Source organism: Tursiops truncatus, chromosome 5 (assembly GCF_011762595.2).
Source record: "Tursiops truncatus isolate mTurTru1 chromosome 5, mTurTru1.mat.Y, whole genome shotgun sequence".
Classification (NCBI taxonomy): domain Eukaryota; kingdom Metazoa; phylum Chordata; class Mammalia; order Artiodactyla; family Delphinidae; genus Tursiops; species Tursiops truncatus.
Window position 1 is genome coordinate 930,965 of NC_047038.1, and position 24,463 is coordinate 955,427.

The 24,463-nt window shown below is 55.5% G+C and overlaps 1 protein-coding gene and 1 long non-coding RNA gene across 6 annotated transcripts; one reads left to right on the forward strand and one right to left on the reverse strand.

Moving 5' to 3' along the window:
• Nucleotides 1–129: 129 nt before the first annotated feature.
• On the forward strand, nucleotides 130–6,034 carry LOC141278729 (uncharacterized). 3 transcript variants are annotated; one of them, XR_012331812.1, is made up of 3 exons: nucleotides 130–1,045; nucleotides 1,870–1,955; nucleotides 2,468–6,034. It is a non-coding gene; the product is annotated as an uncharacterized lncRNA (long non-coding RNA). The 3 variants fall into 3 exon arrangements; XR_012331811.1 differs by having other exon boundaries at nucleotides 1,870–6,034; XR_012331813.1 differs by lacking the exon at nucleotides 1,870–1,955.
• A 5,610-nt stretch (nucleotides 6,035–11,644) lies between these two features.
• On the reverse strand, nucleotides 11,645–23,170 carry SLBP (stem-loop histone mRNA binding protein). 3 transcript variants are annotated; one of them, XM_019951297.3, is made up of 8 exons: nucleotides 23,005–23,170; nucleotides 22,783–22,899; nucleotides 19,421–19,525; nucleotides 17,017–17,076; nucleotides 16,583–16,720; nucleotides 15,870–16,019; nucleotides 14,768–14,849; nucleotides 11,645–12,577 (listed from the first exon to the last, which is right to left on the reverse strand). In XM_019951297.3, the coding sequence occupies exons 1-8, from the start codon at nucleotides 23,061–23,063 to the stop codon at nucleotides 12,461–12,463; spliced, it is 828 nt and encodes a 275-aa protein (XP_019806856.1). In that variant the 5' UTR covers nucleotides 23,064–23,170; the 3' UTR covers nucleotides 11,645–12,460. The 3 variants fall into 3 exon arrangements, with proteins under 3 accessions (XP_019806856.1, XP_019806857.1, XP_073660848.1); XM_019951298.3 differs by having other exon boundaries at nucleotides 14,768–14,958; XM_073804747.1 differs by lacking the exon at nucleotides 11,645–12,577 and having other exon boundaries at nucleotides 14,817–15,491.
• Nucleotides 23,171–24,463: the final 1,293 nt, after the last annotated feature.

Sequence of the window (24,463 nt, forward strand, 5' to 3'; positions counted from 1 at the left end):
GGTTCTCGCGGGCCACGCCGGGCTCTGCACCTGAGCTCGGCCGGGCGGGCTGAACGAGGGAGGCGCCGGCCCTCAGGCCGCGCTCCTCCCTCAAAGGACGTCGCGCCTCAGAGGCAACAGGACCGCGGCCGGCGCCCCGCCCCCACGACACAGGCACCGCCCCGCGCCGCCGCCCCGCCCATCAGCTGGCCGGCACTCGCCTTCCCACAGCCGCGCCGCTCCGAGCGCATGAGAGGCGGGGCCTATGTCGTGGGGGCGGTGCCTCGGTCGGCGGGTGGGCGGGGACTTACGGCGGAAGGGGCGTGCCTTGTGGAGCGGGGTTTCAGCCGAGGGGGCAGGGCCTGCGCATGCCGGGGCTTGTTTCCGCAGCGGGCGGGCGGACGGCGCGTGCGCCGTGCTGGCCCCGGGGTCGGGGCTACACCCACACACGTACCTGCGCGCCTGCGGGGGGTGGGCGTGAGCCAGTGTCCAGGAAGGCGAAGGCGGGCGGCGACGGCGACCTAAGGCAGCGGGAGGGCACGCTCGGCGCAGGGGCGAGTGGCCTGCCCGGCGCGAAGGGCTCGGCCCCGCCGGCGGCCCGGCCGTTCGGGGTCCCCACTCCCCACACCGTACGGCCCGGAGCCCTGGTTCGGCCTCGCCGCCCACCGCACCCTGCCTATGACCCGCTGTGTGACCTCGAGCAAGTCTCTTGCCTTCTCCGGTCTCCCGGCGACTCCGCCCTGTGCGACCGGCAGGGCGGCAGGGGCTCAGAGGCCGTGGTTAGCGCTCCTGGCAGGAGAGAAGGGTGGGCCTTCGTCCGAGCACAGTGGCGGCTGAGACCGGACCTCTGGGGTGTCTCCAGGAGGTGAGGCTGGCGGTCAGGGTACTGGCCCTTGGAAGGGGCCCTGCCTCGCCCTCCAGCCTTCCATCCTGGGGGCCGGCTGGGGTCCTGACCCAGGCCCACTGGCCCCCGCATCAGACCCGGCCTGCCGGCCCAGCTCAGGGGGCAGCTCTGAGGCCGGGCGTCTGCGTGGGCTTGTTTCAGACGAGATGGTTCATTAAACGGGTAAGGGCAGGCAAACGCTCCTCACCCGTGGGAGGGGTCACTGGGGCTGGGAGAGACCTTAGGGACCCTGTGGTCCACAGTTCCCCCACTTGAGTCTCCAGGCGCTGAGCTTTGTGCAGGTGGTGAGAAGGGGTCAGATGGGAAAGAGCCACCTGCCACCTGTGTGCTCACTCTTGGCCTGGGGGCAGGGGCATTGACGAGGGGTCTCCACGCTGACCAGGCCCTGCAGTGGGCCCTGAGGCCAGACAAATGCATGACAGGGATGGGGTGGTGGCTGTTTTAGGTGGAAAAGGGAGTGGCATTGGGAAGAAACCCGAAGGAGGTGAGAATGTAAGCCTCCTGGGCATTCCTGGGGTTGGGTGTTGGGGGAGACATCAGGGATGTGGCCCGAGCGCCAGGCCAGGGCCTCCATGCAGTTTCTGGGCCTGGTGAGGCCTGTCCTATACAGGTTTTAGAGCCGAGCCAAGCCACCTGTCACCAGGACTGGCAGGGAAGAGTCCCCCTGCGGCCACCTGGAAGAACTGGAGTCCCCGCATAGCTGGTGCAGGGAGCAGGGCCAGCGATAGACGGGGGCGGGGGGCATGGCGATGTGGGCGCCCAGGCCGCTTCCACGGGCATCCACACCGCCATCCTTTAATCCCCTCCAAGAGTCAAGCGATGCTGGCCAGGTTCCCCAAGGACAAGTGGCTCTGTGATCCAGGACGGAGCAGGACACAGACACCTGGGGGCACCTGGGGGGGGAGGGGAGCTGGGTCTTCTGCTGTAGCCCATCTGGACCCGTGATGACCACCTCAAGTCACCAAGGTCACCTCTGTGTTTGTCAGAAGCCTCCGGACTGATTAAGTTGTATCCCCCTGCCGCTCAGCCCTTATCTGCATATTTACTGAAGGTTTCCAGTGGATCAAGAGAGGTAGTCTGTGCCCCATTAATGTCTCTCATTGGATTTAATGATTTCCCATAAAACTGAAAAGCATCTCAGAACCCTCCTGCAACCGGGGACAAAGTTGTGGGGATGCAGTTACAGACCAGAGGTCCTTGCCAGCTCTTGCTGGCTCCTGCCGCTGTGGCTGTCCCATCAGGAGGGCTTGGCCCACACTAGCGCCCTTTGTCAGGCCCTGCATGGATTAGCCCGAGGGAGGGAAGGTGCTAGAACCGACCTTTTCAGATCGGGAGGCTGAGGTGCAGAGCAAAGGGACTCGTCCCACCCCGGTGCGCATCCTCCCTCTGCCGGAGCCTTGTCAGGAGTGAGGACGAGCCCCCCCCCAGCCCGTGACCCCTCCCAGAGCGGCCAGAGCAGCAGAAGGGGCACACCGCGTGCGCAGCGGCTCTTGACCTCTGCTGGGGGTGGGAGGTGCGGGGGCACCTCCAGGAGGCGGAGCCGGATCTGCCTTAAAGCCAGCAGCACTTTCACGCTTTCACCAGGAGCCACAGGGCTGGGCACTGGGCACACGGGCGGACGAGCGCAGATGCTCACTCTACGCTGTGCCCTACGTAGGGGCCATGAGGCCCGGGACCTGCCACCGGCCGGAGACACCCACGCACAAAAGGTAGTAACCGGCGCCCAGCCGCGATGCACTGTGGAGCGAGCTAAGGAATACAAGGGCGGGTGGGCTGGTGGGCTGGTGGGAGAGCTCCTAATCTGGGCTAGGAAGGGCCTGGAGGAGGGGATGTCCCTTGGGGGTTTAAAGCCCAGTGGAAGTGAGAGGAGGAGCAGGCAAAAGTCAGGAGGTGAGCCCTGGAAGGAGTCTCCAGGAGGCCCCTCTTGGCCCCAAAGCCTGAGGGGACATTTCCACCCTCCACCCAGGGCCCCGCCCCGTCCCTCCCTGGCCTTCCGGGCCCAGGGTGCCCTTCGCTGACGCCCGGCACTCAGACTGGGCTAAGGAGAGAGCCTTTCAGACAAGCCTCTCTGGGTCCCCAGGGGCCTGGATGGCTTTCTGATGGGAGGGCAGGAGTGGAACCCCTCTTTTGACCCAGGGGCTAACCTCCAGTAGCGAGAGCCTACCCTGGGCTGCCCTGGCCTGCCGTCCACCAGTGTCTGCCTCTGGGTGCGGCCATCCTGTTTCCAGAGAGCCCTGGGTCCAGTCCTTCCCTTCAGGCTCAGCTCCCACTTCTCAGATAAGAAAACCGAGACCCAGGGAGGTTGTGACATTTGTGCCAGAGATGGGTCTGGAAACCGGCCACTCAGAGCTGGGGTCCAGGTCCTCCTCCGGCCCAGCACCAGCCTTGACAGCCACCGGGGTAGTCTGGACCGAGGGGCTCAGCAAGTCAGGCAGCCCAACTCCGGGGTGCCGCTCATGCACCTGAGCCGCCTGGCGGCCCTGGGGCCTCCCTCCTTCCAGAGGGGTCTGCCGGTGCCCAGGCCCCAAGGTGCTCTGGGCTTCGCGTCGGGAGAAGGGCAAGCCAGCAGCCACTGCGAGGAGGCCGCGTGGGGTGGCTGAGTGTCCCTGTGGGGCGGGGGAGCTGCCCCCTGGCTGGGCCGTCGGGAAGCCCCAGCCCGTCGAGCAGCTGATGGTCAGGGTGGAGCCGGTCATCGGGCCAGGGCGGCAGGAGGCCAGCACGGGGGCTCTGAGGAGGTCCAAGCAGAGACCACGGGCCACGGCTGGGCGCTGGGGGCGGCGGTGGGACAGCCCAGCCCCAAGTCAGGGGTGGGCTTCGAGGAATATCACGAGGTGAGACAGACATACAGAGACCAGAAAGGGGGTTACTGGCTGTCTAGGGCTGGGGGCCGGGGAACAGCGGAGGCGTGCAGGGTTCTTTGTGGATGTGAAACGTTGACTGTGGTGAGGAACACGCAACTCAGTGGCCCTAAAAGCCACTGAGTTGTGCACTTTGTGAATTGCACAGTATGTGAACCGTTCTCAACAATGCTGCTTAAAAGAGAGAAATCGGGACGTAGGCAGCCTCCCCAGGGGGCTCGTCAGGGCCAGAGGCACACCCTCCCCCAGCCGGACCAGAAACGCTCCTTTCCTGGACTTTAGAAGCAGCTGACGGACCCTGGGGGCAGCGCCCAGACCCCACCAGAGCTCAGTCCTGCCCGTTTCCCTACTTGGAGTCCCTTTGGCATCTCTGATCCCAGATCCTCCATCCCTTTCTCTTCCTTTCCTCCCAGTTGCAGAGCCGGGACCACCGTGCTATCCCTGGAGTGGTCCACGGTCTGCATGTGGTTGCTGCGGCCTGTGGGCAAAGCCCAGCGCTGGCTCCTTCCTCTGGGTTTCCTGCCGACCGGCAGTCAGTCCCAGGGCCTCAGTCAGACTCAGCTTCGGTAACTTTGACCAAACTACAGGTGGTGCTGGGCAAGGCTGGGGCGGCTCAAATGCCTGGCTGTGTCACTTGGAAGTCTGAGTGGCCGTCCCAGGGGAGACACTCCACTGCCTTCTCTGTCACTGATCTTCGGAGTCCTCGTGCAGACACCGTCCAGTGTGGGCCCTGCAGGGTGCAGCTTGGTCCGGTGGCCGCCGGAGAGACGCTGGGATCATCCGCTCCCGCCACCGGCTCTCACGAGTGAGGTGGCTCCCACCAGCCTCCAGAAGTGGCCCGTTTCTCTTTTTCCAAGGTATCATTCTGAACTCGTGAACTTAAACATTTTGATGGGTTTTAATCCATGGCGTTTCTTATCCCCATTGAAGATCAGGTTGTCGCAGTCTTGGCCAGTGAGGGGGTCTCTCCAGGCCACTGCCAGCTGCTTTGGACATGACGCTACTGGACCTCAATGCAGGGCCCCCGGCCTGATGCTGTGCCCAGGCTCACGGTGGACACTCCTGCCCCATGCCTCGGACAGGCCGCTTCTCCAAGAGGCCCTCATCATGAGAAATGCTATTTCAAGACGACGATGTGGGGCTTCCCTGGTGGCGCAGTGGTTGAGAGTCCGCCTGCCGATGCAGGGCACACGGGTTCGTGCCCCGGTCCGGGAGGATCCCACATGCCACGGAGCGGCTGGGCCCGTGAGCCATGGCCGCTGAGCCTGCGCGTCCGGAGCCTGTGCTCCGCAACGGGAGAGGCCACAACAGTGAGAGGGCCGCGTACCAAAAAAAAAAAAAAAAAAAAAACCACGACATGGGGGCAAGGGATGGGCACTGCCAGGTTGCTCACTGTTTCTAGACCTTCAGCACAGAGCTAGAGGGAGATAAGGATATAGATATCGGTTAATATAGGTGACGTATAGATACACAATACATACATAGGATCTCTGGCAACCACTGATCTGCTCCATTTCTGTAACTGTCTCTCCCCCAACGTTACACAGGAGGAAGCACATAGAACACAGCCTTTTAGGTTGACTGTTTCCGCTCAGCCTGACCCTCTGGAGACGTGCTCGGGGCTGCTTGTCCTAACAGTCCGTGCCTTTGTGATGTGGAGTATTGGGTACTGGGGCCGCCGAGGGTTTACCCTCACCCGACAAAGAACGCCGGGTCCTTACGGGCATGGCTGTTACAGGTGCGATGGTGCCCTCGGGGCTCCCCGTGCGGCCCAAGACCCAGAGCTGTTCCGGAAGATCTTCTCTACTTTCGACGTGTGCATTCTTCTTCAGCCCAGAGGACCACACAGGAGAGACGCCGTCTGGAAGATCCATCCCACAATTACTCATTCAGTTTTCCCAACAATATGATCGCTAAAAACATGAAGTGTTTTTGCACCTCTGCCCTCTCTCCCTACCCTCCTCCAGGCTGCTGCATGCCCCACTCTCCCATCGCAGCCTTGCCGGCCCGGGCCCCGAAGTAGCTGTACGTGTGACACTGTCCTTGGTGCCCACGCTGACGCGTCTGATCACATCAGCTGCAGAAGATCATTTTCCCATAGATTCTCGGGAAGGGCTCACAGGAACAAGATCTCTGAATTCTGACTTCTCCCACATGGATGACAACTTTTCTGTGCCCTTTGTACTTGCAAGTGAGTTTTTTGGATATAAAATCCTTGGTGTACACTTTCTTCAAATATCTGAAACATGTTACTCCATTGTCTTCTGGAATAAAGTATTGTTGTCAAAAAGTATGATAGTCTAAAATCAAAAAAGAATCTTTTTAAAAAAGTAAAAACAAAAAATATAAAAAAATAAAAAAGTATGATAGTCTAATATTCTTTCCTATATAAGTAATGTGCTTTTTTCAAGATGCCCAAAGGATTTTTTTTTCTTTTCTCTTTAAAGTCCAGTAACTTTTCTAGAATGTGTCTGTGTTGGTCATTCTGAGCCAATATATCCAGGAACATGGTGTGCCCTTTCAACATGTAATTTTGCCTCTTTTGTATTCCAGGAAAATTGTCACGAATGATCATCTCCCCCAGGATAAAGTCTTGCAAAACTCCAGTGCACTGTCAGAACCAGTGAGCGCCCGTCCACACTGGGGGTGGCCCGGGGTTTGCTTGGCCACTGCCTGTAGAAGGACACGTGGACTGTTCTCGTCTGGGGCTGTTACACACTCGACCGTTAGGAACATTCACACCCAGGTTTCTAGTGAACATGCGTTTTCAGTTCTGGGATAAATGCCCAGGAGCACAGTTACCGGCTCGGGTGGTAACTGTCCGAGTACCTTCCAGAGGGGCTGCGCCACCTCCCCGCCCGGTGTTCACCAGCCCTCGCTGTGTCCCCGCGCTGACGTCAGCACTGGTGGCTGGTTCTCAGCCACGTTTCCCTGACGAGCAGTCTCGCTGGACACCTTCTCACACATCCTCTGCCCGTGTCCTCTCCGTGACTTGCCTCCCTCCTCACGCCCCCTGCTCCTCCTCTAGCTGGACTGCTTTCCACTGTGACTTTGGGGAGTTCTCCTTTATCCCAGGCGAACCCCTGTCAGATACGTCCCCCGAGCCCACCGCCTGTCCTTCCGCCCTCTCGGCAGGGCCTTGCCCAGAGCAAGTCTTTGATTGTGATGAGGTCTTGTTTAACCATTTTCCCTTTTGCGGCGCATGCTTCTGGTGTCCAGTCTAAGCACTGCCTCGCCCTAGAGCCCAGTTTTCTACAAGTTTTATACTTTTGCACTTTACACTTAAGTCTGCGGTCCGTTTTAAGTTCACTTTCATGTAACAGGAGACGGGTGCCGGCAGACGTCCAGCTGCCCAGCAGGGCCTCTCACGGCATGTCCCCAGGTGGCTCCAATGGCCCCTGTGCTTGAGGGTGGGCTGGCACCATAGCCCAAGACGGGACCCCCACCATGCTGTGTCTGCTGGTACTCTCATCTGCTCTGGTGAAGCAAGCCCACCTGGCAAGGAGTGGGGGCGACCTCTGGCCCATGGGGCACACGCTGACCACAGCAGTGGACATGGCTCCTCCCTGGTCGAGCCTTCAGATGACACCCCAGCCCCAGCCGATGCCCTCTTTTTTTTAATATTTTATTTATTTATTTGGCTGCGCCGGGTCTTCTATATGGCACGTGGGATCTTTAGTTGTGGCAGGTGGGATCTAGTCCCCTGACCAGGGATCGAAGCCGGGCCCCCTGCACTGGGCGCGTGGAGACTTAACCACTGGACCACCAGGGAAGTCCCCCCCAGCCGACACCTTGACTGCAGCCCCTTGAATGCAAGGACCCGACCGAGCCACAGAAGCTGGGGGATAAGTACCGTCTTGTAAGCCACAAGTTTGGGGTGACCTGTTCCACAGCAGCAGGTAACCAACACGGCTCGCCGCCACCTGCCCGCATCGGTGGCAAGGCCCCACTTGGCACTCCCGCCCAGGGAAGGGAAGGGGCTTCCTCTGCCTTCTTCCTAAGGAGCACAGCAAGTGCACCGATGGCCACCACACCTGGAAAGCCCCTCAAGATCGCACACGCCACATGCCCCTCGCATGGCTTGGCATTCACGCAGGGGAGCGGCAAGCACTGGACTGGCTCCAGGGCCCCTCCCTGGGCAGACTGACCATCTCTAGGCCTCCGGGAAGCAGCTTCGATGCCCGTGTGCAGTGGGCGCCCACTTCCTAAGTGCCTGAGGCCCATCCCTGCCCTCCCGTCAGTGAAGGAGTTAATGGACATGTGGGTTTTGTCGGCACCTTAAACGGGGCCTTCGGCAACCTCGACTGCTGCCGTCGCCCAGCATCATTAGCTCGCGGCATTCATCCTCTCCTCTAATCCTCAGAGCCAGCCTAGGAGGTGCTGCCACTACCCAGGTCTCATCCACGGGACATGAAGGCCCCGTCACACAGCCGGGAGAGGCAGAGCTGGCACCGCAGGGCAGGGCCGCATCCCACATGCCACACGTTGAATGCGCCTGCGATGTGCCAGGCGACAGGCTCTGGCTACACTGTACAGAGTCGGTGCCTTTTGGAAGGTCAGTCACGGAGCCTCAGTGCCAGCAAGAGGCTTTGTTTCTTCCACCCTACCCTGAGGGAGCATTTTTCTGGAAAACTTCATGTGCATCTTCGAAATGTGAGTTTTACAAAGTGGCTTTGATCCCATTAAAGCCTGCACGTTACAAAGCGAACAATGACAACAGAGCAACAAAACTCCAAAACAAAAAACCCTCAAGACTCTTTTGTTTTGTTTTGTTTTTTGGTCGCGCTGCGTGGCGTGCAGGATCTTCGTTCTCCAATCGGGGATTGAACCCGAGCCCCCTGCAGTGGAAGCACTGAGTCTTAACCACTGGACCACCAGGGAGGTCCCCCCCTCAAGATGCTTAAACGTAAAATATACAGACTGACGATCGAAAAGGCACACGTCCCCCCTCCCCCCGACCCAGGTTCCAAGAAGACACATTAACTGCAAGGTACTTCCGGTTTGTCAAGTAGCGTCACATGACTCTACCTGAGCGGCTTTTCGAGTTTGCCTACACGGGCAACCACGCTCCTGTAACCCCTCCGTTAACTAGAAGAGCCACCCACACGGGTGGAAGAGCAGCCTTTTGCTTCAGGTGGGCTGCTGACTCACCTGGGAGGACCTGTCACCATCTTCCTCTCAGAGGCCGAGGGACCAGCAACCTGATGTCAGGATCCCGGCGGGCCGGCAGGAGAGGACGACATCACAGCACAGCAAGGAAGCGAGTTGGGGATGGAGGATGACAGCCCTGATAAGCTGCCCACGTCTGCCCTCAGGAGACAGGAAAATGAACCTCCACTGGGAACGAGATCGCGACCAGCCTGGCACCGTGCAGAATTAATCATGCTGGACAAACGTAATGGAGTTCTGACACCTCTGGGTTCAACGTACGAGAGTCAAGAATAAAGACCCCTCAGTCCCAGCCGATGGGCTCCTTGTTACACTCACACGGAAGAACCAGCTTACACTAACAGCACTAAAGAGCAGGAACTCAAGTCTGAAGACCGATTTCCTTGGTGCTTAAGAGCATTGCAAGAATGTAGGTGTGAAGCAAAAGCCAGTAGCCGGGGTGATTCTTCTAGAACCTGAGTCAGATATCACGGCCCCTGCTCAAGAGCCCCTGGCTGCCCACCCCCGACTGCACCCGTCACTCCCTGCTCCAGCCAGCCTAGCCTCCTTGCCCACTACTTAGGGCCACCGCAGTCCACGCTCTGGCCACAAATGATCTACGGCCTTCCCAAGGCCCCCCAGTCTCATTCTGCATCAGCACCAGCCCGACGTCCCGATCCCGTCACAGGAATAGGCTCTGATGGAGGAGTCCCCCAAACACAGCTGCTGGGGTGAAGGTCCTCTCAGTCTGAAGAGAGACGACTTACGTGCACTCTGTCCCCAGGACCCGCCACACACACACCAACATACGATGGGCCAAGCCTGGGGTAACTGCTTCGGCCGCTCCTGTAGGGGCGGGGGGTATGGGGGGAGGGCTGGTCAGGTCTCAGTCCTGCTGCATCGGTGACTCTCCACGCCTCTGGGATCCACCTGTGAATCACGCTCCCTTTTCCATGAAACGCAGCCTGTGTTCGCAGCTGTGTAGTTTCTTCAACCTGCTTCCTGACACTAGAATCTTGAGGCTCCAAAGGCCTCTTTTCATTCTATACTGCCCGTCCATTTCAGTCCAAGCTGGCAGTGTTTCTGCCAATACGATTCTTTCAAAAGCTTTTTGAGTCTCCTGTGACTCTTACTGCGGTTCGATTCATTAGACAAGAGCCACACGCACAGGTCTCCTCAAAATAAGCCCTTCTCTGCCGATGCAGGGGACACGGGTTCGTGCCCCGGTCCGGGAAGATCCCACATGCCGCAGAGCGGCTGGGCCCGTGAGCCATGGCCGCTGGGCCTGCGCGTCCGGAGCCTGTGTTCCGCAACGGGAGAAGCCACAACAGTGAGAGGCCCACGTACTTAAAAAATAAAATAAAATAAAAAAATAAGCCCTTCTCTGCCTTGGGCTACTGGGGGACATAAGCTTCTTAGACGTCCTGTTGTCTGATACAAAGGCTCTCGAACTTCCGAGGTCCTAACCAAGCATTTGACAGCCACGGCCTCAGCTTCACTGCAGACCCGTCTCCCCTGGCATCCTCTGGGTTTGATCTTTGCTCTGAAGCCGTTTCTTCATGTTCACCTTGTTTGCCACCCAGGAAGGTGGACATAACTAAGACCACAAAGGGCTCCCCCCATCCCCGCAATTAAACAGCCCTTCCCTCTGTGTTCTCGCCTCTCGGAATGAGCCGTGGGAAGTCAGAGGCAGCTCCGAGGGTCTGCCTAGAAACCCTACCGGCCCATCCAGGCCATAGGTCAGTGTTTTCCACCACCCTGTGCACAACAGGGCTGCCAGAGGTCACTACGCAGCAGGGGTCCACTTTGCTTCGGTTCCCAGTGTTCTCACCCGTCCTGGGCAGCCTCCTCCAGGCCCTGAGGCGTCCCCTGCCCCCCCTCACAGCTCTTGTCTTTCTCAAGCAGACTCCAGCCCACACCAGCTGCCAAGCCTCTCCCATGTCTGAGCACTGCTGGGGTTCCATACACCATATTCCTACCCCAGGGCCTTTGCACTTGCTGCCCTCTGGGGTGAATGCCCCCGCCCCACCCCGGCAGCACATCCCTGCTCACACACCACCTAATAGGGCATCTCCCAGCCGCCCCCTGCCCTGCTTCGCTGCCCTCCTACCCTGTAACCTGACACCATATTTGCTATCTTCTGTCCCCAAGAGCATGAGTGCAGACTTCGGGGCACCCTGTCTCCTGTGTCCCAACATCCACGAGGCTGCCTGACATACTACGAGCTCAACACATGTGTGAAACCAACAGGAAGGGGCTTCTGGCCTTTCAAAGCACCTTGAACAAAGTGACCGATGCCCACCCCTTGCTTAAAGGGAGCTCAGCATCACTTCAAGGGGGTGTCCACAGGGCACGAGCTGCCAGGGGCTATGCGCGCCGCTGTGGGTGGGGCAGCCCCTCAGGCGGGCCGTCGGCCCTGGTCTGTCTCAGGACACAGGGAAAGGCCCTGTCACCCCAGCTGCCAACCAAGCAGCAAGCCGAGGCCCCTGGCTTCCTATAAGTCTGTGGGCACACACTCCCTTTAACCAGGAGAGCACACACCGGGCCCACCGCTGACACAGGTCTGGACCCGGCTCCAGCCCAACCAAGACCCCAGGCCAGAGCTGCAAACCTATCACAATGTAGGGCTCCTCGCCGGGCGGGGCGGGGCCACAAGCCCGGGCACAACGCTCCCACCACTGCGTGCCACCCTCCCTGGGCACAAGCCAAGGGCAGGAATCACCACAGCAGGCAGCCTATCTGGCAAGGTAGTAAGTCAGTTAAAGAAGGTCCTTTTTATTTTTGCAATGTCATTCCATACAAAAGCAACAGAAACATAATAGTCTTAACAAGAAGTTTACAATTGAATATTTGAACAGAAAATCTGTACACATTATCATTTACAGCAATTGTACACGGTAAATTAACTGACTATAAAAAATGTTCTTTCTAAATCCTTCTGCTGTCTTAACTCTTGGAGTAATATAGGTAGAAGGGCTACTGAGTGCTATTTACAAGTACCTAATTAAGACCGTATAACTTACATAAACCCCATTAACCTACCAGCTCAATTTAATATCTGACTATTCAGTGCTCTGTACGAGGAAAAAAACCCATCTTGACATACTGACAAACGGCCCAAACCCTAACCCTTTCCATAGATATTAAAGGTATCTGATTATGAGAACACTCGGCCAGATACCAGTAAAGAAAGCCCCGTGAACATATGCTTAAACCCAAACCAGCCCTCTGACAAGCAGCAATTAACGCCTGAAAAACTTGTGGAAAACCAGTTAGGGCACACTTGTCAGGTTAACTTCAAGGATGCGGAGATCAAGCAATTAAGATTGTTGCAGGATTGCCTCGAGTTCAATTTTCCTCGGATTTAGTTCCATTTACAATTTAAAACATGCAAAATGCATTCCCTATACACAAAATTAACGTTTCTTAAGAAAATAAGGCAAGAACATCAATTCACCAAGAGACTGTACACTGTGACAGAAACCCCCAGTCACAAAGGCAGGACGCATGCTTGGTGGGCCACCCGCCCGGGGAGGCAGCGCTGCTCCCAGGGGCCTCCAGGTGGCGCCGGTTAGCTCATGGCTGAGAAGTCTTTCAAGGGTTCAGTTAAACAGGCTTCCAAGTCAAACTCATCCCCCGCATGGCAGTCCACGTGCCTAACTTTCGTAGGGGTGCCACAGTACATGTCCTAGAAAACAGAAGCACGGTCACAGCCGGTCCCTCGGGCACACTGGACTTGCTGCTGGAGGTGCTGAGCAGGGGGCTGAGCGCCTCCCAGGAACGCAGGACATGCCCGGGAGAGCATCCAGCAGATACTGACTGCCAAGCTTCCCTTCAAGCATCTGTCAAACTCCCACCCCCCGCCCCCGCCCCATGAGTGACCAAGTGACCTTTAAGGCCCCTGAGCCACAGCCGCTCACACCTAACAGGAGCCACTGTGTGGACAGGACGTGCCACCGTGGCTCGTGAAGCAATCACGTCACACCGCCGAGCACTTGGCGCTGGCGCTGGGCTGAGGACCGCCCCACCTCACCCCCAAAACGGGGGCCAAAGGGTTCAACCTGAATCTAATCCTCAAGGGGACAGTACGACAACTCCCAACCGAGGAACATCCTGCTTCATAAAAACGGGCCTGAACCCTTCCAAAGAGGTCAACGTCCTGGGGGAAAAGCAGGAAGACTATTCTAAACTAAAGGAAATTTAAGAGACGTGGCAATTAAACGTGTAATCCTTGATTAAATTCTGGGCCAAAAAAGAGAAAAAAAGACCTGCGACAAGGACACTATTGGGACAACCGGGAAACCTGAGCGCGGCCTGGTTACGAGGTAGCCGTGTTTTACCACGGCTGCGTTTCGTGAGCACAGCAGTGATGCTGTGATAGTGGCCGGTGCTCAGCGGCGAACGCGCTGCTCCCCGGTGCCTCGGGCTCGAGCAGTGCAGGCCCGAGCCGGGGCGCTCCGCTTCGCCACCCAGCCTTCTCTCCTATCCCCCGAACGTCCCGCCGGCTCCCACCTCTCCTCGGCTCCCCAGGACCCCCCGCCAGGACCGCTGCCTCTGATCTTCAGGGCCTGGCCCCCGACCCGCCCGTGCAGTCGCCACCCCCTAACTTCTGTGACCACGAGCAGCACATTCAGAATCGGCTTCTTGAGCTGGGACCGCGGTCACTCTTAATCCACACCAAGGATGCCACCTGCTGAGATCGTCATGGGTTTTAGTCCTGCCCGTGTATAAACATCCACAGAACTGGGATCATCCTGGTTAAGTATCCTGTTTTTATTTATCTTGACGATTTTCCACGTTATCAGTTTCAAAAACAACCTGTAGTAGCTGTATTTCTTATGAATGTAATTTGTCATTCCTCTCTCTTGGACATTAGTGTTACTTTTTTTTTTTTTTTTGGCCACGCGGCTTGCAGGACCTTAGTTCCCCGATGAGGGATTGAACCCGGGCCCGCTGCAGTGGAAGCGCTGAGTCCTGACCACTGGACCTCCAGGGGAGTCCCTGTGTTACTTCTAACACCTCGAATAGTCACAAAGTATGTGGGATGCAGATGGTCCCGAAGACTGGGAGGGCACGTCCCAGGCTTATCAGGGTGACACAGATGGAAGGCAGGCAGGGAAAGGCAACTACGCACTTCCATTTTATATGTTGCTGACCTGTTCAGATACAGTACAGGTTGGTGTTCTATAAAGCATGAGTTTTTCAAACAAATATTTATGAGTTCTAGTTTTTAACCTATTTTTTTTACTTCATGTGCAGAATATTTCCACATGTAAGTATTGGGGCCGTCTCTTTTAAAATAACAAAGGGATCCTTTCACTGTAAACTGCTGCTGTGTATTTGGCTTGTATACGTGCAGAGAAGTCTGGAAGAACGTGCACCCAACCAGTAACTAGAGAATTAGAGACGAGGCAATTCTGTACATCGCTTTTCATCTTTGGAGGTTTTTTCTTCCGAAAACACGTAATTTTTTTAAATTGGCAAATGTGGGGAAACCCCTAGGCCCAAAGCATTCCTCCACTTATAACAACTAGCAGATGATTCCTCTACTAGCAATTCACCAGAACAAACTAGACAGCCTAAAATTAAAAATAGTGACAAAGCCTGCGAACCAGAGAAGAAAAGGCCTTTTACTTTTAAATGAAAATGGTGGTACTGATTAGTTGGATTGAACCCAAAATCTAAAATAAGGCCACTACCTACGAACTCCATCAAATCTGACACCTCAATAAAGTCAGAGAAAGGGGTAAGGAGCCCCTTTTTCATAAGTATCAGAATCAAATTTCAGCTTAAACTTCAGTTTTCAGAGGGGCATATGCTGTCAACAATTAACCTGTAACACTCACGCGCAGAGATAAAACAAAGGAAAGGTACTTACAAAGTTATCCTGAGAGCTCGTCCGGGACTCAGAGCTGCTCTCCGCAGATTCCGTCTCCATCTCCCCGAGGTCTACAGGACGTCTGTGCGGTCAGAACAAGCACGTCAGTCACCGCGGAACAGAGCCAGGAGAAGGCAAACGCCACCACGGCCTCGCTGCCCGTGAGCGCTGACACGCATCTCCTCTGCTCCCTGAGGGACCCACCAGCTTTCAGCGACTCCCCGTGTGCCAGACGGACCCTCTGCCCGATCACCTGGCAGAGGTAAAGCAGGCCCTGCAGGCAAACAGGTCCACCCGGCTCGGAGCGCACAACCACCTGCCCGCTCTTGCCCGTGGCCCACTATCTGTACACACCCACAGGCATCCTTCTAAGTAGGAGCGTCAATGACAGAGCCCAGTTGTGGGGGGAGACAGACACTGTGACAAGCCATACTATACACATCATCACTCATCTGTCCAATTTCCTACCCACAGACAGAATGGGACAATAGTGACACCGGGAAAAAACTCAGTGTGTGTCTGTGAGGCCAAACTTCTTTCTAATAAATTTCCCCAGCACAAAGCAGAAACTCCAACACTTGAATGAATAAATGTGTCTCTGAGGGCAGGAGAGTCTCAGGTCGAAGGAGCTGAGAAGAGAGGCCGCACAGACAAGTCTCTCCACCTCCGCACTCAACCGGCATCCCGACCACGTGGCAGAAACTCAGGCCTGAGACCTTTCCAACTAGACACAGTTTAAAAAGATAAAAGCCTTCCTTAGATTAAAAAAAAGACCTTTCACGTTTATAGCTCAACATAAATTACTCACATGCTTTTTAAAATGTTATCTTAAAAACAAACAAACCCCACATATCTCTAGGTTTCCTAAGATGAGTCTGTCCGAGCTACAGACAGTAACGCCAGCCCAGGAAGCACACCCCTCCCTCCAGCCTCTCCTGGAGCCCGCCTAGCCGGCTTTATACACTCGTGCAGAGAAAAAACACACACGAAGCTGTGACCACAGGCGGACGTTATGCACGATAACCTGCCACACAGTGACAGAGCCACTGCGATCACCGCCCGAACTGCAGACACGGAGGACGAGAATGCAATAAAGACATACATTTCTTGCAAATCACATCCTTCTTCCGCTGGAGGATCCCAAAAATGCAGAGCCACCTTCCAGAGTTTGATCTGCTGGTCCCACGATCGTCGACTATACTTCTTGAATTTGTTGGGGGTTTTGGGATGAATGCCAGGCTGTCGAAGGTGCCTACCGGGACAGAGGGATTATCCTGGCACACACCATCCACATTTGCAGGTGAGCTTAAAAGCACTACCTCTCTGCCTCTGCTTTCCTTCACAATCCATGCCCCAGAACAGGACATCTGCACTTCAATCCTGCCAAGCAGCTGGTATACTCTCTAAAGCTCCCTTTGTATCCTTGTGTGTGTGGGGGGAGGGGGGATGCTGCTTACACAAAACGGGGCAAGACTCATATCTTTCTCTAATGAAATCTTTACAATCTGTAACTTGAACTTTACATTTTCCCATCATGTGTTTTAATAATCTTACATTTACAAGACAGCTATGAGTCCTGAGAAATGAAATGTCATCTAACATTCTAAATTATGAAAATGTTATTTATCTTCACGTCCTTGGTTTCTCAGTCACCAACCCATTCTTCTTTATTTATGTAAGTGCCTGAAAGTCATTAATAATTAATAATACACTTCTTAGCAGAACTAGGCCCAGAATCAGATTTACCACCAAAGCAACTCTTTAGACGGCAATGCCACATGACTTGACCAGGACATGCTGGCGAAACAAGACTACCTTGGGACTTCTTTAATATAGCGATCGTAGGCAATGGTGTTCTTCCCATAGTTGATCTGCTTCTGTCTCCTCATCAGGACACTTTCATCGGTCTCTAAGTCGGCTGGCAATGCTGACATAGACTCCTTCGAATCCGAACTGAAGAAAATGAAATGCACGGCACAAGCCTCACTTACAAGACCACGATGTAGGAAAACGTCTGAACACGATACAGGAGTATCTGCGCTCTGGATTCCAAACCATACTAACCCCACGACAGTCCAGGATCTTTGAATATATGGGAATTTAGTACACGATAGATACACATTTCTAATCAGTGAAGAACAGAAAAACAGTAAATGCTACTGAGACACTTAGCATCTCATGTTCAGTTTTTTTTATTAATAAACTACAGATCTATTAAATTAGAAAAGAAATAATTACACAGCATTTACCTTCCTGATGATGATTTTCTCTCTCTTCCAAAGTCATTTATGAGGAGTTTCCTTTTATATCTGAGAGCAAAGTAAACGTTGCTGTTTTTAAAAAGGTATAGAAATGAACACAAAGCTTTTAGAGCTAAGAGAGCCACAGGGAACAAAGCCTCCCTGAGACTGCGGTCTGGTAAGTGGATTAAGTAACAGTAGGTGGCTTCTTTTATTTTCAACCTCCCTCAATCACCTTTGAGGCAAAGATAAAGGTTACGTGCCAAGATCATACAAGGTGCTTAAAACCACCAGGTTCTAAAAAAAAAAACTACTGCCGCCAGTTAAGTAGTGAGACCCAAATGACACAGAAATTTACATCCCTCTAACCCGGAAGGCTTTAGAAAAAAATAAACATGAGTTGAGATACAAAGCTTTTATTTCTAATACCACGATTACTTATTAATGAGACGTGTGCCTGTTGGGACTACTCACCTTCTTAGAAAGACTGCACACCTTCCCCCCTCCCCCCATCCCTTGTGGATTTCACCAGGCATTTGCCTTCTATCACAGCAATGACCAACACCCAACTTTGCAAAAGTACGTCACCAAAAAAGCATAGTGCAATCTAACGTGGAAACCACCTCTAGCTAGAAGCTCACGCAAGTGTCTAAAGGATGTCACGTATCATGGTGCCTCCTTCCAAATCTAAAGTTCTCAACCTTCCCCGAGTTTGCCGGGGCACCCCAGTGAAGCCTGGATACCAGGAGATAATGAACCACCCCCTGAGAACTGCGAAACTAGTCCCTGAAATCATTTTCTGTCGGATTTCATTCTTTCTGGAACCCCAGTTGAAAAGACTGGCTTCAGGTATGACTAAAACCCATTTTCAGACCGCTGGTGTGTAGTGTGTGCTAGCCCCCTTGGCATACAGGGAGCTGAATTCTTACCTCCCCCCTTCCTGGTGGGAAGTAAGACAGACCACCATCATCAAAAGCTCGCATCACTTGGGTCTCATCAAAAGCAGCAGCTTTCCATCAGAAAGGGTGTGATCCACAGAGCGGCCCCAAACAGTGCTCTGGACAAGATCAGGCCTGCTTCGCAAGGTAGGACAATTTTCAGAAAGGAACAAAGAGGGGTCCACCAACAGGAAGGTCAAGACAAACAGGGGTCTCCCTGCAGCACATAAGAGCTGCAGACAGTCCCCAGCAAAAGGTGACACTGGGGGTCCAGATACACAAGGACATGATGAGAACTGTTATAACCCTTGAGCAGAACACAAAAACTGCACAGACCCAGTCAAACAGCCTACCGTTACAGCTGGGAAAAATCAAGATCTATATAAACACGAGAACTCATTCAAAACACTGAAGCCCACGGCTGTCAGCTCCAGTTCACCCTTCTATCCAGTCATCCTACTCACCCACACACATGCATTCTAATGTCTGAAAGGAATTAAGTGGTCACAACCAACCCCCGCGTGTCCGAGCCTTTCCAAAGAAGGCAGCTCTGGGCTTCCCTGGTGGCGCAGTGGTTGAGAGTCCGCCTGCCGATGCGCGGGACACGGGTTCGTGCCCCGGTCCGGGAGGATCCCACATGCCGCGGAGCGGCTGGGCCCGTGAGCCATGGCCGCTGAGCCTGCGCATCTGGAGCCTGTGCTCCGCAACGGGAGAGGCCACAACAGTGACAGGCCCGCGTACCGCAAAAAAAAAAAAAAAAAAACAAAGAAGGCAGCTCTAAATACCATCGACCACTGCAGAGGGGGAGGAAGCAGTCTGGCCCTGCTTCCCTGCTAACAATGAGGACATATTTTCTCTTCAGAATTAAGAACAGACTCTTGGTTCAATATACTTCAATTAATTTCGAGCCACAACATTTTAACTCAACGTTCATTCCCTGGGTTGGATGGCATCTATCAAAGGGAAGAAAGGCCCCAAAACACCAGGGAGAACGTAATCCAGGGAAGTGAGCAGTGGTGAAGGATGCATCATCTGAACTGTAATGAGCTGAGGAAGAGGAAGTGGCTTGGAGTTGAACTTGAATACACAGCTCTGGGTAGGACTGCAAGGGGTTCACAGACCCCAAGTCAGGGACCCGTCCCCGCACACACTCTGGCATTTCTGAGCTGTTAGCAGAAATGCTAACACTTACTGCCACCCTGGAAGGACAGCCCCAAGACACCGGTTCTCAAATTTCAGTGAGCAGACTCATCTGAAGGGCTTAAGCCAGGGCTGGGCCCCACCCAGTTTCCCATCCAGCAGGCCTGGGGTGGGGCCTGAAAACCTGCATTTCCAACAAGTTCCCAGGAGCTGCTGATGTGGCTGGTCTGGGGCCCACCAGACTTTTAAAAACCACCACTCTAAGATATGCCTCAAATTTAATATATAATTTAAAACACCAGAGATAACATTTCAAACTGGCCTGAAATGCATACCTTGCAATTTCTTTGTTAACTCTAGTCCTCATTTCATCTTCTTCGACTGCACTTGCCCAGTCTGAACATCTAGAACGGGGCTTAGGGCCTTCGGGAGTAGTAAAGCTGCAATAAAATGAAAACGCACATTTGAACCATGACACAACTTTCAGTTTCCTTTCAAACCGTGCATCAGGAAATGTTCTGAGGTTGTTTGGAGAGTGCCAAGAAAACGGGCTCCAGAGAAATCTCTGCTCCATGACTTACTAGCTCACCGAGTTCCGGCAATTCGTCTGAAGCCTCCTGGGCTCTGTTTGTTAAACAACTACTGTGTGCCAGCGCAGGGGAAAGGCAGACAGAGTCAACAGTTATCATCGGCACCAAGAAGTGTACCTATCTAGTACAACTTCTTTTATTTACAAAAAGAGGGGTGTTTTTTAGAATTTTAAAAAAGATTTCAGCTAATACATTTTTAAGCTAAGCAGAGTGACCAGCACCTAACAACTGTGGCTACTATTTACTTCTAGATGCGCACAATTAATGGCTCAGGATCTATCACATCATAATTAAAATGGGGGGGACAAAAATGTACTTCAGAGTTCTTACTGCATTGGGACTTAGTCTACAGGTAAAGGTGCCCCCTAGAGTTGGGTTAAATTTAATCTAGAAGCTCAGTTCTATCTAGAGCTCAAGGAAATCTTTAGTCAAGTTCAGGCAATTTGAACTTGATGCCAAGAACTCTGGCAGTTAGAATTGTTGCTACATCTGTTAGTTAGAGATTAGATGTAAACTTACATTTTTACTTTTCCTCCTCAACTTTCTACTGGCCATCACTGGTATATCAAAAGTGGAAACTAACTTCAACTGCATCAGTAAGCGACTTTATACATTCTAGCTGGAAACCCAATGACATGCTTTGAAAATGCAACAGCAATAACAAAAAAGTAATCCCTTTATGTAATTATCATTTCTCTCCTTATAATTACTCCACCCATAGAAACTCAAATTGGATCTGCAAAAATAAATTTCCACAGTCTAAACATGGTTGGCAGGGTCTGAAATCAAATTAATGGACAAATTAAAATGACTCAGTGACTGTATGGTAGATACAGAAGAGAACCAAGTGGAGGCCTGTCTAGGGTTAGACGTCAACATCCTCACTAGTGTATCAAGAGGTCCAGGTCTGGGTTTCCCGGCCGTGACAGATTCCTGAATTTCTAAAAGGTGCTTACAAACGACCTTTCACTCCATCTCATGTTTTGGTAGCTTGATAAAAACCACCTTGCGTGGAACTAAAATTCATTTCTTAGATTAGGCAAATTATATTCACCAACTCACCCTATCTTAGGACAAGAGTACTTCTGGAAAAGTGCTCAAGTAGAAAACAAAGCCTATTTTACACAATGAGATAACATCCCTCCAAAGGAACCAGTTCTTGCACCCGTGACGATGTAAGTGGCTCCACTCACCATGCGCCCCGTGTACTCCCCGCTGCCACCACAGGGAGTTGTGGGAATAAAAGCACATGCACAGAACAAAGAGCAGGGGCAACGTGCCTAGGACAGGGGCATTCCTGTCAGAAGAAGGAGGCCTGTGGGGTTGCTGTGAGCCAGAGGAGGACACAAAGGAATGCAAAGCAATGTAAGGATTTAACACCTTGTCTGCAGCTAAGACAGAGACCACCGCAGGGCTCAGAGCAGGAACTCAGAGATACCATTGGATCACCTGTTCTTCACATCTAGCCCTAGGGCTGTGAGGGCCTCTTCTCCGTTCCCACCTTTTCCCAGGGAATCTCAAATCCCAAATCTTTAAAAGCCACGTATATGCTAATTTAACATCGGCGCCTCCCCGACCAGGCTATCCGCCCGCTATTTCCTCAACATCTTCTCTTTACTCATCCGAAAACCTTAAGCCTAATCACCAACTCCTTCCCCAGAGCAGGTCTGCTCCACCCCCATCCTCTTCACGGTGGCAAAAGATTCCACAAACGAGGAAGGTCTCCAGGCCAAAACGCTAGTCACCCCCGAGCTCCTCCCAGCACCCACCCCTAAGCCATCAGTAAACACCTGAACTTGGCAGCTGTCCCGGCACCCCTCGCCCTCCTCTCCTCGTGCTCGCACAGGCCCTGGCGGGGGGCTCTCCCAGGGACCCCCTCCCATCTCACCCCGACAGAGGCCTTCCCTGACCAGCTGCCCTCCACCGGCGCCCCTGCGCGTGCCCTTCAGCCGCTCCCGTCTCTGCCGTCCCTCCCGTGTCAGGGTGCAGGCAGAACGGAAAGGAGATCTAGGTTGACACGGCATCCTGGCCTCCCCAACACACTGCTCAGCCTAGAAGACACTCAAGTGAGCGTGTAAACACGTAAGTGCTGCGACCGAGACTCGCCGGAAGGGAAGCGCCTAGGGAGCGTCAGGGCGGAAAGAGGGGCGTGGAGCCGGTCTTGGTTTGCATCCTGGCGCCCACCTTCTGTGGCTCTGCTGTTGACACCCAACTTTTCTGAGCTGACTCTAGAAAGTTCTAAGTTCGTGGTGGCCCCCATGCCGTCCCTGGAACACAGGAGGGCTCGCTGACTGAGGCTGAGCCCACTTCCTGTTGACGCCCATCACTGAGACGCCTCTCGGCCGTACTGTGAGGCACAGGCGCCGGGACTAGTCAGGGGTGGTGACCAAGGGCTTCCCGACGAGTCAGGGCTGGTGAGGCAGAGGCACCCCGACTAATCGGGGTAGTGGGGCAAGGGCACCCCGACTAGTCAGGGGTGGTGACCAAGGGCGTCCCGACTAGTCAGGGGTGGTGACCAAGGGCGTCCCGACGAGTCAGGGGTGGTGAGGCAGACGCACCCCGACTAATCGGGGTAGTGGGGCAAGGGCACCCCGACTAGTCAGGGGTGGTGACCAAGGGCGTCCCGACTAGTCAGGGGTGGTGACCAAGGGCGTCCTGACTAGTCAGGGGTGGTGACCAAGGGCGTCCCGACTAGTCAGGGGTGGTGACCAAGGGCACCCCAACTAGTCAGGGGTGGTGACCAAGGGCGTCCCGACTAGTCAGGGGTGGTGACCCAAGGGCGTCCCGACGAGTCAGGGCTGGTGAGGCAGAGGCACCCCGACTAATCGGGGTAGTGGGGCAAGGGCACCCCGACTAGTCAGGGGTGGTGAGGCAGACGCACCCCGACTAGACACGGGTGAGGCAAAGGCACCCCGACTAGTCAAGGGTGGTGACCCACAGGCATCCCCACTAGTCACGGGTAGCGAGACAAAGGCACCCTGACTAACCGGGATGGTGACCCAAGGGCGCCCCGACTAGTCGAGAGTTGTTGGTGACCCACGGCACCCCCTAGTCAGTCAGGTGCGGGGACCCCCCGCTCCGGACCCCGACGGCCGCGCCGGGCCCACCTGTCGGGTCTGCGGTCGCCCGGCGGCCTCGAGGGGCCCTCGGCGTCCTCCGGCTTCCGGCGCCTCCCGTCAGCCGTGCGTTTGCGTCCGAGGCTCCATCTTGAGGCGGGCGGCGGGCTGGCGACGAGACACCACGTCAGGGCGGGGAGGCCCGGGACCCCCGCCCGAACCCCGCCCGCCGCTCCCCAGCCCGGGAGCCCCCCGCGCGCGGCCCGGCCTCACCTGGCGTCGCCGTCGCGGCGGCTCCCGCACCCGTGGGGACTTCGCGGCCGGCAGGCCATGGCGACGCGGCGGGCGGGATTGTGGGGGACTGGGGTCCGGCGGTGGCGGTGGCGGCGGCGGCGACTACGGCGACTTCCCCTTCTCGCGACGCTGACTGAGCGCGCCCCGCCCCCAACAGCCTTTATGGGCCGCCGCCCCGCCCCCCGGGCTCCCGCGCGCGCCGGGCCGGTCGAGACCATCGGGCCCGCTCCGGGGGGAGCCTCTCGGAGGCGCGCGCCCCGCAGGCCGTCCAAGCCGGGCCGGGAGCCGCGAAACAGCTGCCCCGCGTGCTGCCATCCGGGAGGCGAAGGGGCGCCGCCGGGTTGACTGAGGCGAGACCCTCAAAAAAGGTTGCCCCCTCCGCCTTGGAAGCGGCCTGGCCGCCGCGACCCTCGGACGCTGATTGGCCGCGCCTTCGCGGGCGGGGATAGGGGTATTGGCGGGAGATTCGGACGCTGGCGACGCGGGCGCGCCAAGGGAACAAGGGACGCGTCTCCGATTGGCCCGGCGCCGGTTTCGGGCGCTCTCCGATTGGTCGGTTCGGCGGGAACTGTGTCCGCGCTGGCGGGAACCCGGAACCCGGAAAGGGAGGCAGCAGAGCAGCTTCGGGCTGCAGTCTTCAGGCACGTAGAAGCCTGCGGTGACTCGCTGCCCGCGACTGATGCCCGGCGCCGCGAGCCTATGTGAAGTTCCCGCCGCTGAGCTCACTTCTGCCTCTTTCAGAGCCGCCTCCTGCGCTAACCGCTCCCCCACCCCGCACACGGCCCACGGGCCCTCCGTGACCCCCACCGGGTACCCCACCCGTTGGGGCCCTGGGCCAGTCTCCACGCGTTAAGTGGTGATGCTGTGTGCAAAAGAAGTAAAGAGAAGGACTGAAGTCGAAAGAACGTCAAAGATCTCCGGGATGTAGAAAATTCGAGACTGTGTTTTGTTTGGTACGCGGGCCTCTCATTGTTGTGGCCTCTCCCGTTGCGGAGCGCAGGCTCAGCGGCCATGGCTCACGGGCCTAGCCGCTCCGCGGCACGTGGGATCTTCCCGGACCGGGGCACGAACCCGTGTCCCCTGCATCGGCAGGCGGACTCTCTACCACTGCGCCACCAGGGAAGCCCTACCTGTGTTTTTTAAATGGGTTGCATGTACCACTTTTTAAAAACGTTTGGGGGCCAGCACCAATATAAGAGAGCAGGAAGCACGTGCCGTAGCTCCCCGACCTGAGCTGCTCTCCAGGGCCACCCAGGCATCCCATGGGACACCCAGGCATCCCATGGGACATAGCGGAGAGCTCAAGGTTGGAGGCCTCGACGAGCAGGGCCCACCACCTTGGGCCACCAGTGTCCCCTGTACCTGGAGCACCTGCATGCTGACCCCCCTACAACCACCAGGACCCTTCAACGAGGGTGCCCTGGAAATGGGCTTTCTG

Excerpts from the sequence above, each read along its gene's own strand:
- SLBP (XM_019951297.3), bottom strand. The coding sequence starts at position 23,063 with ATGGCCTGCCGGCCGCGAAGTCCCCACGGGTGCGGGAGCCGCCGCGAC. Across the intron at positions 17,077-19,420 it reads GTTAACAAAGAAATTGCAAG|ATATAAAAGGAAACTCCTCA; the intron begins GTATGCATTTCA and ends CTTTGCTCTCAG. Across the intron at positions 16,721-17,016 it reads AGAAAATCATCATCAGGAAG|TTCGGATTCGAAGGAGTCTA; the intron begins GTAAATGCTGTG and ends CATTTTCTTCAG.